The sequence below is a fragment of the Lepisosteus oculatus genome, chromosome 27 (assembly GCF_040954835.1).
Source record: "Lepisosteus oculatus isolate fLepOcu1 chromosome 27, fLepOcu1.hap2, whole genome shotgun sequence".
Classification (NCBI taxonomy): Eukaryota; Metazoa; Chordata; class Actinopteri; order Semionotiformes; family Lepisosteidae; genus Lepisosteus; species Lepisosteus oculatus.
The window spans coordinates 8,324,615-8,340,469 of NC_090722.1; the positions used below are offsets into that span (position 1 = coordinate 8,324,615).

Below are 15,855 nucleotides of genomic sequence, written 5' to 3' on the forward strand. Positions count from 1 at the left end.
TAAGGATTAGGGATTAGTTAGTTGAGGCTGTCTTAGCTTCCAGTGAAACTATGCTCCCACCATTTATCCATGCTAACAGCGATCTCCACGAGAAACTCTTTCCTCCTACAATCTGAACTTGTTATACAGTGCTGCAGAGCCCGCCATATGATGAAAGATTGAAAGGGTGTGTTGTAGGATCTTCTCGGCACTTCCTCATTCTCCCAGTGTAGGTCCAGGGATCATGGGGATGTGAGCCAAGATGTAAAGTTACAAATCCCAAAATGTGAGGGTATATAGTAAAATTAAGAACCAGTGATTCTAAATTTTAATAACAAATTAATTTTTTCTACTTATCAGTAAGTGGTAGGGAGATAAAAGGGCAGGAGATAAAACATGTTATTAAACATCTACAGTAGGTGCCCTTCTTAAGATGAGACATAAAACAGGTCCCAACTCTTCATAGTCATTAAAAACCAAGGATGTTTCTTAAAAGTAGTATTAAACCTAGTGTCCTGGCCAAATTTCCCTCTGGCCTTTACTAATTATGGCTTCCTAATAATCCCCATCTATGAATTGGCTTCATCACGTTGTTCTCCCCACTGATAGCTGGTGTGTGTGTGTGGTGAGCGTTCTGGCACACTAAGGCTGCCATTGCATCATCCAGATGGGGCTGCACGTTGATGGTGGTGGAGGGAAGTGTGTCAGGCTCTTTAAGGGGAGTGTCCAGGAAAGTGCTATATAAGTGTAAGGAATAATTAAATTATTATTAAATATACAAAATGGTGGTGTGATGGTTTTGTTGCTGGTTTCTTTCATGTCAATTGACTTTTGTCACTTTAATACAAGTTCAAAGGGTGGATTACTTGAAGGTCCGTTTAAAGTAGCATTCGTGTCCATTCGTGAGTTGTTTCAGATCACTGTGCTTTGTTCACATGATGACTGTGAAACGGCCCTTAAAAAAAGGTCATCTGTATCTGTACACGTATCCAAGTGAGTCTCCAGCTCAAGATTGTTTTTCTCAATGCAGGAAGATGGATGGGCCAAGAACGCCGAGAGACGAGAGGAGGCGAGCGCAGCACAATGAAGGTAAGGCATGCCTTCACTGCGTGTTTACTGTCTCCTGCCCTGAAGCTTTTGCGGTTTTATTTTTTCATGGAAACTGTATGCTAACGCAGCTCTGTGGATGTAGTGGATAGCATTGTTGCCTTGCAGTGCATGGAGCTCTCTGTGGTCGTGTGGATTTCCTCCTACAGTCCAAAGACGTCCTGTTGGGTTATTGGGCTTCTGGGTGTGAGTGCATGTCTGTGTCTGCTTGCCTTGCGATGGACTGGCGTCCCATCCAGGGTGTATCCTGCCTTGCGCCCGTTGCTTGCCGAGACTGGCTCTGGCTCCCCGAGACCTTGTATTGAGGTTAGGAGATGGATGGATGGATGGAAGAGATTAGTCGCTTGAGTATTGGGGGGGATGTGTGAACCAGCTGTAATGATGATTTTGGCTTTGGTGTTTTTCTAGTATAGTAGTCTTTGAATCACTGTCAAAGGACAGAGTTATAAAGGCCACTATATGGAAAAGATAAAGAGCTGGTCAGAGAGTGTGGTTATTAAGTGTCCCTTCAGTACTCATATTAAACAGTCTTTCATTCCCTTTGTCAAAGAACTACAGCAACATGCTAATTGTTCTAATTTGTACACACTTGACGTTTCTCTGCTGGAAAATTGTTAGCAGATTGTCTTTTCCCACTGTGCTCAATACTGTATCTTTGTTACTGTCACTGTATGTTTGTTGGACTAAGGACCTTCAGCCGTCTCTCGTTTTAACTTCACAATTTGGGTTTTATTCGAGATCAAGTTTCAAGGATGTACAGTTCAAAGGAATTTATCAGTCACTTGATACTTGAGTAGTGTGTGAACGATATCAACATATTCAGTTGGTGCCACAGGTAAGGAGAATTTGTCCTTTGGACAAACTTCTCTTTGGATTGGTGAAAAAAGCACATAAGCAAGTTCCAGATAGTGGACTTCTTCAGTTGGTCCACACCAAGTTCATCATTACCTTCAGAACTTTTGCCATCTTCATTTTCAGTGGTGACATTTAGCAGAATCTTAATGATTTGCCTATAGTTTTACAAAGGCTTCCATCGTGTCCAGTGAGGGAACGCTGCGCTCAAAGCTCCATGCTGGTTGTTGACGGGAGATGGGTTGGATTAGACCCTCTTGCTGATTCTGGCCGGGTCCTGTTTCTCCCTACAGTGGAGAGGCGGCGAAGAGACAAGATTAACAACTGGATCGTGACGTTGTCCAAGATCATTCCAGACTGCAACACGGACAACAGCAAGACAGGAGCTGTAAGACTTTTTCCAATTATAATCTATTTTCACAAGCACAGACCTTTTCCTTATTTTCTCTCTTATTCCTTCTGTCATTTATAAGTGTGGGGAAAATAACCAATATCTACTAAAACGTTTTGCACATTTTATAATGATCCAGAAATGCCAGCAAGGTATTTGTACTCATAGAATATATTTTCCAGGCAGGTAAACTGTGTAGACCTGTGCATATACTGCACCATGTTGCCAGAATTAGTCTGTAGGATGTGATGCACAGGAAAGGGCAAGACGCCATGTGTGAGATGACAAAAACGCCTCCTGCAATACACAGCAGAGAGAAAGTAAGGATAGAAAGGAGACGTGACGGCGAAAGATTTGGAGTGAGGTGTATTCTAGCAAACTTTTTTCCCCCCAAACGTCCAAAAGGTGAACTTGTGATACTTGTTATATATAAATATTTTGTTGATTTTCTTTATGCAAGGTAACTTCAATTCAGTATAATTGAATTGAGCTAAATCTTTATTTTTTGTGTGTTTGATTGAAGGAAGTGGTTTTTTTAATGTACTCGGCAACACAGCGAAAATTCCTTCTGTAAAAATTAAAGTTCTTTTTTAAAGGACCTTCTTCAAGTCTAATTATTGTAGTGTATAACAATCACAGGTTCAAATATTAGGAACCTTGCACTGGAAATGGCACAGAGACAAGTACAAAAAAAATGAAGAGTGTAACAATGTAGTAAGGCATGGTACAATTAATTGAAATGGTAAACTGACAACCCTACTAAACAAATTGAAAATTCTAACAAAATGGCATCTTACAACTTAAAATGTATTACCTCACCTCTTGAGATTAACGTGCCATAGTCATGACAGTCAATTTCAGGTCATGGAAATGAAAAGATGAAAACAGCGACATGGGCAAACACGTTTTCACACACAGGTAGTTGACACCACAGGATGCTAACGTCACCAGTGTCCACCAGAGGGCGTGTGCATTTTTAGTATTTGCAATTTAATGGAAACAGTAATGTTAGTGCATTCTGTTGTCCCATTGTTTTGATGTTTCCCATTATACCATTACTAAGTGGGTCCAAATATTGGATCCACTACTGGAACACTGCTTCACAGGTTCCATTATATGGTTATTTCAATGGGGTAGGTAACATGCAGACATGTTCTTAAGTACCCTATATCAAGAGCAAGGCTATTCTTTCAAATAGTGACGAATAGTCCTATTCCAGATTTAGCATTAACGGGCTTCCTAACCTTCAGGAACACTCATTCATTGTAGTGTAAATAAGCAGAATGAGTGGACATGTCTAAAGTATTCAAATTCCTGTCAATATGACAGCTTCAGGATAAAAATTAGATGAAGTTCTGGGAATCCATAATCTGTTACTGAGCTAACATGTAGGACTGGGCCAAATGGCTTTGTTTTTCCACCATATTCTTTTTGCTTCAGAGTAAAGGTGGGATCCTGTCAAAGGCCTGTGACTACATTCGTGAACTGCGACAGAACAACCAACGTCTGCAGGAGAGCTTCAAGGAGGTGGAGAGAGTGCAGGTGGACAACGAGCTACTACGACAGCAGGTAAGGTGTCGCTTTCTGTGTGGGAAATGTGCAGCTTAACCTGCTCTTTCTGGTTTTCACCCAGCTATGGTTCTCCCTCTTTTGCCATGTTAAGCCACTGTCTCTCATTGAAACAAAAGAGTGTTGCACCACCACCACAACTACTAAGTCTCAGCAGAAGTCAGCCCTGGTCCTGGAATAAGTCAGTTGTCCTATTTTATTTCCATTTAAGCTCTGAATTTCTTAGAACCATGAAAGTACTTGTTTGATTAAACTTTTCTCTCCATTCTATTAGAACTCCCCTGGTTTAGGTATCTTGAAAGTAATTAATTTGGGGTCCTGTAGAGCACAGAATCCTTTTTCTGGGAGTGTTTGATGTTGTTCTCTCCTGCGTCTGTACATCAATAATTCCTTGCCTTTTAAGTGATGCTCTGTGATCTGTAGGGCAAAAATAGTTAAATGAGTTGACAAGCTAAACAGATTTGTTTGCCAAATTACTTGGCAGCAACTACAGCAAGGTGTTTTTTGAGAAGTTGAATGCAGAAAATAGTCAGCAAATGCTTAAACATACAGTTCAATTGAGGGGATTAATAAGCCTCAGTAAATGAGAGGTCATCTAAGATTTTAAACTTAGTTTTCATATGGTTTTTCATTATCTAGTTTCATTGATATCACTTGTTTTTGTGAGAAAATAGTACATCAAATCAAAATACTTGTATTTACTCCCCTGTCAGTGGAGCTAACCCTGTGGAACTCGTATGATTTTCAGATCGAAGAGCTGAAGAACGAGAACGCTCTGCTTCGCGCCCAGCTGCAGCAACACGGCATCGAGGTGGTGGGGGAGGCGTCAGGGCAGTAACCAGGAGTGCCCAACAAGAGCAGCAGAGGAAGAACCATGACTGCACATGTGGCCCCACGTGACCTTTTCTTTCCAGGAAGAGAGCCAGCAGCCAGTTGCATCTCCCTGCACCGGGAACCTCATCATTTTATTAAAAAAAAAAAAAGAACCTAGAGGAAATGCAAACAAGCAAGATGAAGTACTGTAGTAATCTTTTTTGTACATTGGGTGGTGCTGTTGGCCAAGAAATAGTCCATTTAGGTTTATTTTTATTTATTTCATTATCTTCCCCCTCACGGTCTGCATTTGCCAATGCTGTGTCTACATTTTTGCCTGGCCTCCTGTTTTCTTTTAGTATTGTTACTGTTAGAACTTTTTAACGTTGTTTGATTTTAATTTTTATCTTAAATTATTTGTTTCAGGGGAAAAACATGACAGCAGTACCCCATGGGTTGTATATGTTCTCTGCTAGAATGTCTACAAAAAAACTGGTTCACTGTGCCCAATCACTTAAGCATTGGGGTTTTCGGGGAGAGATTTGTCTGTAATATTGACAATAGTAAATAAGCGTGGAACAAAAGTGAAAGTGGGGAATGTGTTATACCAGCCCATTTTTTGGTCTAAGTTATATTCCTTTATTTGTTGTTGTGTCTTGTTGTAAAGGCCAGAAACCCTTTGTGTTAACATACAACAAAGATCTGTGTTACACAAGGTGCCCCTTTTTAAATTGCTTGATCATTTAGAGCCCATGTACGTCATTCCTACCTACCCATTTTTTGTTTGTGATTTTCAGAAAACATTAGGGATTTCTTTGTGGGGTGTACGTGCCCCATATTCAGCAAAGACCTTATGTCTGAGATATCTGAGAATCTGTGGGTAGTAAGGAAGTCCAGTTCAGGAGACGATCATGAATGTGTTCACCAGAAAACGTGGGCCCTCAGGTCTTCAGGTAGCTGGAAGGGTCTTACGCTTTGAGTTTCTCCTGCTGCATTTTCACAAATATGAAAAAGAAGCTGGGTGTGGAGAAAGCACAAACCTATATACAAGATTTATACAGGATTTGAGATTTGTATTGCTTATTATTAAACTCCATTGCCTTAGAAAAGCACTGGTCGAATTTAAAATGTACTGGAAGCGTTCTTAGATTTTTTTTCAAATCTGATGTTTCATCATAAGGAAGATGATGAAGCAGTAGCATAATCTTCCATTTTTATACAGTACTATCAAGGACAGTTCATTGTTATGTTACATGTATTGACTGTTTCTGTTGAAACTTGAATTGCAAACATTTAAAAGCTTGGATCTTATTGTATGAAACCTGGTGTTGTAATCTTCCACAGTAGACACAAAAATGTTCTAAAACTAAGCTGATTTGTGATGAAAAGCAAGAACTGGTGGTTAAATCTAATAAGTCTGATGCAGCTTTTGCTTGATTTGAGGGGCAGCTGCAGGAACCAGGTAATGTTAAGGTTTTTCATAATGAGCCTTTTCAAAGGACAGTCTTCAACTGTCTTCCAATTCCATGAGGAAATATGTTTAATAATTTGACACCAAGTGAAGATAAAGCAGACATAAGGTGTCATACCTTCACTATTGAATCCTGATTCCTAATCTGAATATCTCTTTTGAAAGATATAACTGAATAAGATTTTTAGTTTGTTTTCACTATTGCATTCAACACAGTATGAATGTCCTTGTAGTTGGAAAGTGGTTAGTCAGGTCAGCTTTAAAATGACTCTGTTTTGGAGTGTAAGATCTTTTCTATTTTTTTCAGGGTAAAGTATAATTTGTTACATTGTCTTCAGAACCATTTGCATTTCCACTCTAATGTGGTAGAATTCTGTGCAGCTAAACTTTTATACAATGACCTTAAAATGTCAAAGAATTCTATTTCGGCTGCTGCGTTTACTTTGTAGAAAGATTTCAAGCTAGCAGTGTTTTTTTCTGAAGCCCAGTGAGTTAATTCCATTTCAGTAAGTTCTAGGATAGATTTGCTTTTTGCCATTTGTGCTGCTTCATATCTGCTAGAATAAATTCTTGCAGGTGGCCAAGGTGGTTTATGTGACTTTGACCTTATGCAAGTGTTCTGTCATGTCACAGCTTGTGCCAGGAAATCTGCAAGGCACCTTTAATCCAGCAGTGTTTTATTAAAGACCTTCATATTGGCAGGAGCCCAGGTGAAAATTATGCAGAACCTAAGCGCAGCCTAATTTGAACTTTACTCATGTGTAGTTAAAGTAACTAAGACCTGTGGAGGTTCTAGGTGGCTGTTCTACTGAACATCAAATTCATAACTCAACCTAGAACGTAATAAAAACTTTTGCATTTCAGTTTAAAAAAAATGTAAGCACATGTTTACTGTGATTATTATAAGCACTTATGGTTCTATGTAGTAATAGCTTGCAGTTATTATATTTATACTAGCTGTGATCTAATATTTATATAAAACTTTTTTGTAATGATTAATTTGTATATGGTGGGATAGATAAGAAAAAAGAATAGAACATGCTTATAAGATTAATGTACGTTATTTTAAAGTCCCGCCCATATAATTGTTTAATCTTATTTTATAGTATTGTTTTTTGGTTATTATTGAAAGTGACTTATTTGACAGTGATAAGACCTTTGCCTGCCATTTAGATTTCCAAGTTTGTGTAACTTAGTTGGGTAATAAGCTGAAGTTGCTAAAACTTTTTCCTGAAGTGAGTTTATTGCTGGATTTGTTGTGAATATCATGATGTTTGCTCTGATAACTGTGTTAAAGTGGGGGGGAAAAAAGATGTATTATTACATTTAAAAAAGCCACTGTTAACTTAACTTCCTTAAGTTAAACAGCCCATATCTTTTACCCTTTTAAGATCTTGAGAAAAAGTACCACAGTAACTGAGGCCATTAGGACCCTGTTTCTCATGCAGTTGGTTGTAGCTTAATGATCTAAGAATCTCTATTAAGCTATTCCGTTTCAGGATCTTGGAATATTGCTTTACGGATATATGAATAAAAATTGTCCACAGGATAGGATGCTGGAGAGATTAGGATTTTTGCACAGAGAACAGAAGAAAGTTGATGTCCTGTTGTTCTTTGTTTAAATTGCTTATTCCACTAATATTCCAAACGTAATCCAGATTTAGGAAACAAATCTAGGAATCGCCACACTATTCGTATTTAGTTTGTAGTTTGTATTGCTGTTCATTGAACATACATCATGGATCGTCTTCATATCTTCATATCAAGAACTGCAGCCATTTTTGGTACATATTGTATAATGTGCTTTGGTATTTTTCTTATTGTAATGGAGATCTAGGTGGTAAAAATAATGATCACTTGATTGCTTGAGCTAAGAAAAAAAACAATTGAAGTGGCTCTTCAATGGGATTGGGGGAAAAAAAATATACAATTTAACCTTGGATGGTAAAAATGCCTGTGCCCCCACCCCATGCAAAAGCAAACTGTTCTTTTGGATTCTGGATTCCCAACAGTGATTAACTGTCCAAATGCAATGTACAGCAAATAATGGCCTTGAGATTTTTTTGTTTGTAAAAATGGTTTATTTTTTGAATGCCATGCCCGGGGGTACCGTTGTTAGGGTCAAGAAAGAATAAGGAAACCTCACATTAATAAGTAGATTGTGTTCGGAGACTAAACTTGTAAATCCGTCAAACTCTTTAGATAAAACTGGGACAGTCAAAATAAGACATGCTCACTCTGTGTCCTTTCCAATATACTCCCTGCTTAATTGTTGAGTTGGTATTTAATGTAAGGATTAGTATAACGGAGTGGATTGGAAGGGTCACCATGCCATGCTGAATACCCCTTATCTGACTCATAATTGGTGGTATGAATGGCACACCCAGTGGACACTATGTTAAGTTATTGGTTCAGGAACTGTTTGAAGCACTTAGGTGGGTCGTGCTTTTGATGGCGAGAGAAACGTGGATGAGAAACCCCACCTATCTGGATTTCAAGGCAACAGCACTACTCCTGGTCACAGATTGCAGTGTGTTGGCTGCTGCGTTCACCTCTCGGCGGCGGGGGGTGATTCACTAACTGCTCTTGTAAATATACAGCAACTGTAGCAACTCCACAGAAGGAAAGGACTGATCGCATTGAGACAGGACAAAATAAAGCCGAGCAAGGCCCCGGATGCGGAGGCGGACCTCGCGCTGCTTCGTTTGTGTGAAACTAAGGAGGACAGCCAATAGCCTTTCACCCTTCTTTTCTCCTGAGCCCATGGCTGGAACTGTTCTTACTGTGTAGGATGACCAAGAAGAAAAATGGTGGAAAGACGTCGGTTGTTGGTTATTAATTATTTTGTACATTGTTTTTTTCTTTATTCTGGGTGGGAATAGGGTGGGTGAGAGGGGAAGGGAAAGATGGGGAGATAAGATACAGCCTAAGACTTTTTTTTTTCCTTCAGTAGTGTAAGCATGGAATTAATTCATAGCAAAGGCTAAGAGTCTTGCTCAACACGAAATAGCCAATGGGTCACACCTTCCTTTTTTTTCCTGAAGTAGCAAAACAGAAATAACTACCAATGGTAGGGCCCCAGACCCATGGGCAAGACCCAGTGGCTGTGTGTCTCTAGGTAGCTAGGAGCCAATCACATTGTTGTCTTTTATAACATTGCAAAATAAATAACTGCGAAATTTCCTTGTGGGATCTTATTTGTGCCTTTTGTTTTTTTTTTCCCCCCCTCGGGTTTCAAAGCTCACTGGAACTAATGGAAGTTTGCGGTGATTTTAGAATGCCATTGGATTGTTTCTTACATTTATTCTTTTTGTATCTTGTGTGTCCTGGACCTGGCTAACTGTAAGTTAAATTTTGTTTGAGAGTGATGCTTGTTATTTTTCTTTAAAAAATGGCTTATAAGATATATTTGGTTAAAAGACCACCCCCCCCCCCCCTTTTTTTTTGCTCTTCCCATTTCAAACATTGTTGGAAGTAAAATAGTGTCGCACAATGATCTGAGTCCTATTGGAAAACTGTTGCCTTCTTTTTCCAGATTTGCTTTGAGGTAGTACCCTGTGTTACAACAAGATGTTTCGCAAGGAAGACATTAGACCACAAAGGTATATTTTATTAATCCTAATTGTTTTTTTTTTCTAGTTCTGTTCCTAGAAGGTGAGTGGCGCGGCCTTCATTACTTTTTTGGGTGGGAGAATTTTAGACTATATTCCTTGCAATTAAAACTTAAGTGGTTGAAAGTCATATTGTATGTTATTACCCCAAGAAGCCAGTAATTTGTGGTCTCAAACATACATATTTTTTACTTTACAGGTTAAATATAATCTACTGATCACTCTGTTTATGCTTTATAACAAGATACTTATTTCATTGCTGGTGTCAGTTTAGGTCCCCGAGTGCTGTAGGTCACTTTCAATCACCGATTTATTAGAATGTTACCACGTTTAGGTTTTGATCAATTTAAAAAATAGTCTGCTTATGTCAGGCGGATCGTTTTCATAGATAACGAATAGTGGTACAATATTAAAAATAATGAAGGATGTTCATTATTAAGGTTGAATTTAGTTAATTAAAAATCAAGGTAAGGTTAAATTTAGTTAATATTAATTATAAATCAAAGTATTGATTTGTTTCTAAAGTAAGCCAGCCATCTGATAACTCCTGAAAATTCCCAGCTGAGAGTTGTATTCATTTTCCATTTCACAGAACTGCTGTTTTTCTGGTAAGTTATTGAATATTAATCACACAGCAGTACAGTACAGTTGTGTCCCTGTGTGGGGACTATTTTAGTTTAGTAATGTTCTGCTGAATGTGATGCAGTAAAACATTCAACTGTCTTTTTCATTAGTAGTGTCATTTGGACTCGCGCTTGACAGTAATAATGGCAATAGAGGTTTATTATGTGCCCCGAGTGAAGCAGAAGGTGACCAGGAATGTCACTTTGGGGTTTGGCTTACATTAACAGACCAATCTAAAGGGTCAGGAACTTTTTTTCTAACAAGATAAGACTGTCTCCGTCTTTGGGGTAGGGTCCGTAAAGCTGGTGTCCACACAATTCTGTTTGAGTTTACCAAGTGTTTTGCAATTGTCCAGGCCCAGGGTTTTTAAGTCTAAAAACAGGCATGTTATGTCATTTATTAAATGCCACCCTAAGATTTGAAACTTGAGATCTCGGAGTCTTAGCCTTTCATTTTATATGAAATGATGTCAGGGGATCAGTAGATGCTAACCCTTGCTCTTCACTGGGAATTCCAAGACAAAATACTTGGGAACATGGGGACATAAGGACATGGCTTTAGGATCACTTCAATTTCAGATGACATGTCACACCAACATGCTTCACCCCAGATACAAAGTATTTTTATAACCCCGACCCAGGTATATAAGCATTTGGGGACTTAATAAAAACTCCATCTGGTTAATTACTATTATAATTTGCATCTGTCATGAGAAAAACCTAACACTAACCGTTGGATACTTTTTATGTTACTTTTTTAGAATTTATGAACGGTGCCTAATGTTTACAGGAACCTTAGAAACCATTACACCAATGAAAATCAAATTTACCTGTGTGTGATTTCGAAGAAAGTAATTTGACAATTCCAAAATTAAAGGAAAAGGAAAACATAACCAAAGATTTCAGGCTTAAAGTATTTTTTTTTCCAACTCGGCTTTAATGTTTTAGTAGCTGCTTGGAACTGGAGTTTAAAGGTTTTCTTCTCACTTTTTTGCTGCAGTATATGGGTAGTTTAACAAATCTGTGGTATTTCTAAAACTAATGTACTGGTTAAGTCTCTTGTAGCCATATTTTCAAAATGTTAAAATTATCCTGCCTTAAGCCCCTCTCATAAGGAAAACATAGTTATTGTAAAATGTTACACTTTACTGGGTTTGTATTGTAGTAAAACATGGTGGTTTGTTTTATTGTTCAATTCCCATTCATGTTTTAACTACATTCAGTTTGAAGCATCTCTACATCACAGTTATAGCAATGCTGACACGTTTATTACTACCTTGTACCTTCAATGTGTTTCTTCACTAGAACATCTTACTTGCAGTTTACTTGGATAAATGTGCGTCCTTTAATATCTTAAACCTAGCAGAGACATCATAGTCAAGCAAGTATAATTTACCAAACAGCATTTGTTCAATGAAGTAAGATATTCAGCTAAATCTAAAATTATTCAATGCTATTGCCCAAGTTCATTCGATTTTTTTTTTATACTTCTGGTTGTGGTAGAGATTCAGTGTGCGGAGTTCAGATTAAACCCAAAAATGAGCAAATGTAATGTTGATGGCTGTCGCGTTTGGAACTATGGGTTTCAGTACATTTTCAGTCTTTTCACTCCAGATTTCTAAGCATTGACAAAGTTCAACCTATTTCAATCTTCATTCGTTCTCAGCTCTCTTCATCCTCCAGCCCGACCATCATACCTTGAACTCCTTCTCCCTCGGCTGTCGCCTCCCGGTCTGCTGTGCTTTTTCCCCTCCCCACTCTTGGCCAGTCAATGTGCCGCCTCTGCCACAGCCGGGCGTCTCTGTTCTCCCTCCTGTGTTTGAAGTGAGTGATCTTTGATCCCCTTCCTACCACCACTATGACATCATTACGTGTCTCTATCAGATTCCAGCTTACACTGCATGAGCAGAGTCCCCCTGGAACTGATAAGTCACTCGTGCCCGGGCAGCTGTGTGTGGTCTGCATTTTTTGCTTTAAAGATGCAGAGTGTCGTGATCAAAGAAGAATATCCTGCTATGGCTTAAAAAAATTAAACCTGTGTACGGTACATTGGAAATGCCAAAACCCATTTGATCCAACTGTTTGACTACACTGTCAGAAGGAGACAATCCTGTGGTTCTCAAAAACATTGAGTTAAACCAGTGGCGTAAAATGTCAATTGACAACATACAGGACCCTGCTGTAGGACTTGTACCCATCTTGAGCATCTTTTGAAAGAGGAGCAGCCAAAGAGTTTTGTATTTGAGGCAAATAATTTCTCAGAGAAGAAATTCTGAAGGATAGGTGTCCCCTTAGCAAGAAATAGTTATGGCCCACTGAGGTAAACTCAGACCAAGCTTCTGCATCTGTGGTCTTTGAGTGACACAGTCTCTTTGGTGTTTTGTCCATATGAGCTTTTGCTTACTTAAGGTGCCCGTTTGCTAGACTTGACCCTTGACTTGATTAAAGTGTCCTCTGACTTCATAATGAGATGGTCAATAAAATGCAAATAGTGTCAGTGATGGAGGAAGGCTTTTGGGGAGAAGCCAGAATATAATGAGTAAAATGATTTAAATGAAGAATGTCACTGTTCACCTTGTAGGGGCTCAGTATGTTCAGTTTAATTATGGGACTAAAAACAGTTTTAATTCTACTTTCCTCTTTAAATCAGTTTGCCAAACTGAGCCATGATTCTTGAAAATTATAACTAACTCTTCTATGTCGTTAAAGCAATCTGTACTGCTGAACATCTTCTGTTCTGTTCTTCTGCTGAACATTGCTCCTGCTGAGCTGATGGACTCAAGGACGATATCAACATATATATTGAACCTGCACTCTGGGAGTTAATTTATTTATCCAAGGCTTTTTGACTGCTATGGGCATTATTGTAACTTATGAGAATAAAAACTTTCTGTTTGGCACAGCTTTCTGTGAGCGTGTTACATGCTTTGTTGAAAACATTGTGCTTGGCTGGAAAAAAACTGCCAGAGTTTCAAATACTTAATCCAGTACATGGGTATTGAGAGCTGAGGCTCATATTTTTCTCAACTAAAATAACTGAATCTTGTGGTAATAAAGTGACACTCCATCTTGCTTTGGGGAGTTATGGACAAATGACCATAGCCGTAAAACACATTTTAAGTCACAAATGTTTGGATTACATACTGGTGAGTGTAGAAAATGGTTTGGAAATGAGTAGGCTATAGCATGTGTGAAAAGCAACAAGGTTCCATTATAATTCCCACATTGGTAATTGACTTGACATAAAAGGAATCCTTAAAAAGTTCAAAAGGTTTCCCTTGTGAAACAAATGATTTTGGTGTGAAACAATTTCTAGTTATTTAACTGAACAGTTTGGAGTTGCCTGACCAGTGCAGTGGGGCTCTCTGGGTAGGTGCCAAGGCGTCATACTCAACGAAGGTCATTGCCCTGTTCTGCAGCCAAGCGCTGCGGCGCCCAAGTGTCGCCCAGGGCCGGGCAAGACTGACTGGAGCCCACGTTGTTTGAGGAGACGATTCCCGCTGATAGCGCGGACCAATATGACAGTGTCAACAAATGCAGCCAGGACTCTGGCCAGCCCACAGCAATGGGACATTTTGAGGTGTAGTACAAGGCAATCCAAGTTTGTTAACCCATTTATAAACCTGGAGAATCCCCAATGAATTCCTGGAAACCTGTTCTTCCTTCTTTCCAGTTAACCAAGGTGAAAAAGTGAATGAATTTGGCACACATTAAAGAAAAGGGCTTCGGCTGCTAAGTGCTTTTCTTGTGTTTGTGTTTGTAGCCCGGTGGAGCCTAAGTCCAGAAGTTTCACGGGCACAGTAGAAGTGCTTTTACTTGCATTTGGCCCTCCTAGAGAAGTCAAGCTGTGTAATTGTGGGTCAGATCTCCTTGAGGGCTGATAAGTAGTTTTACTTTTAGGCTGAAGCAAATTATTCATACATCCATTTTCTATCCACTTTGTACAATATAGGGTTTTGGGGTATCCAGACAAGCAGAGGGCACAAGGTAGGACACACGCTGGACATTGATGCCTGTCCATCACAGGGCACGTGCCCCGACCTAAACAAGCACATGCTCACATCATGGTTAATTTTTCCAGAAGCAGAAATGAATTCTTTACAACTTAATATCTCCATATTTTCATTCAATGCTGTTTAAATGTGATTTGTCTCACACCAGGCACCAAACCTGCTATACCTTGACATGAAAATCTGTTTTTCAAATTCATCATCTTTTGGTTCACAGTTTGAATACTGCCTGAAAGTGAATAAGAACTAGATAGTTTTTTCTTTGTTCTACACACACCTTGTGCTTCTGTTCACAGGTCCTTTGAAAAAAGCATTAGCTGTGACTTCTTAGTAAAAATCTAGACTGACCACTGCTAACAAAAATCAAGTATCCTTGCACAAAGGCTTGCTTAAATTTCTTATAGGGACCATAAGCAACAAAGGACTGTTTCTAAACAGGAGGCCATTGTAAATTGCGATTAAAGGTAGATCACTCATTTCCACGTGGAAGAAGGGATGAACCAGAAAAGAAGTAGTTTGTGTGTTCTGTAGTACTTCAGCAAAGTCAAATTGCAAAATCCTGGATTTTTTACAGTAGGTCAGAAGTCCTCACACCCCATAGTTTGGAAATATGAATAAGAAAAATATTTATTTTTGGAACACCCACAACTAGCAAGATTTATTTTTAAGCTGAACCTAAAAACCTTACATTTATTTCTTATGGGGAAAAAAATACTCTCTGATGTGATAAAAGGAATAATGGGAATAATATATATATAAAGGATCTCTCAGGAATTGATGGACAATTGAAAATAACATCCTCATAGTTAGGCCCCAGAAATATTTATTGTATTTTTGATTGTTTACTTATTTAGTTTATCAGTAATTTATCATCATGAGCAATAAGCTTTTTTTGGAATGGATTAATACTTTTTATTAAATGTTCATTAGATTTGTTCTTGATTTAAATGGAGTTTTTTTCAAGCATATCAAACTCAACTGTTGAAGGATTTCGTGAGTTCTGTGTTTTGCACCATCTTAAGCAGATAAAGAATCTAACTGCTTTCTTATATATATATAGTGTATGTCTTAAGGTCTTTTACAGTCCATTACTCAAAGCATTAACTTCATTAAAGGCATGGTTATCTATGAAATATCTGAAAGTCAAGGTATGAGTAATACGATCATGCGGTTCAATAATCTGGCCAACTATGTAACTGCGATGTCGGGAACTGAGTTTGACGCACTAATTTAAAGCGTCGCCAAACAATTATGACGTAATAACAGGATTTAAGACAAATGAGATATCTGAAATGTTGGGTTCACCTGCATTGTGCTCTCTTGCTGCTTTTGTTCATTTTAACACAGCGCTTAAATCGACAATATCAAAGCAGTGGAAACTATAACCCAGGCATTGCAGTACTTAGATCATGCCGTCTGCCGGTGTCCA

The 15,855-nt window shown here is 38.7% G+C and overlaps 1 protein-coding gene and 1 long non-coding RNA gene across 3 annotated transcripts in view; both read left to right on the forward strand.

Moving 5' to 3' along the window:
• LOC102688687 (upstream stimulatory factor 2) overlaps window positions 1-9,365 on the forward strand; it is a 29,162-nt gene extending 19,797 nt beyond the window's left edge. For both annotated transcript variants that reach the window (XM_015336544.2, XM_015336545.2), the window contains 4 exons: window positions 1,010-1,068; window positions 2,232-2,326; window positions 3,770-3,898; window positions 4,647-9,365. In XM_015336544.2, the coding sequence (XP_015192030.1) occupies window positions 1,010-1,068; window positions 2,232-2,326; window positions 3,770-3,898; window positions 4,647-4,736 (373 nt within the window). In that variant the 3' untranslated portion in view covers window positions 4,737-9,365. The remainder of the gene's footprint in view (window positions 1-1,009; window positions 1,069-2,231; window positions 2,327-3,769; window positions 3,899-4,646) is intronic.
• Window positions 9,366-9,579: 214 nt separating this feature from the next.
• LOC138225382 (uncharacterized) lies at window positions 9,580-13,297 on the forward strand. The gene is made up of 3 exons (XR_011183872.1): window positions 9,580-9,784; window positions 12,083-12,240; window positions 13,126-13,297. It is a non-coding gene; the product is annotated as an uncharacterized lncRNA (long non-coding RNA).
• Window positions 13,298-15,855: the final 2,558 nt, after the last annotated feature.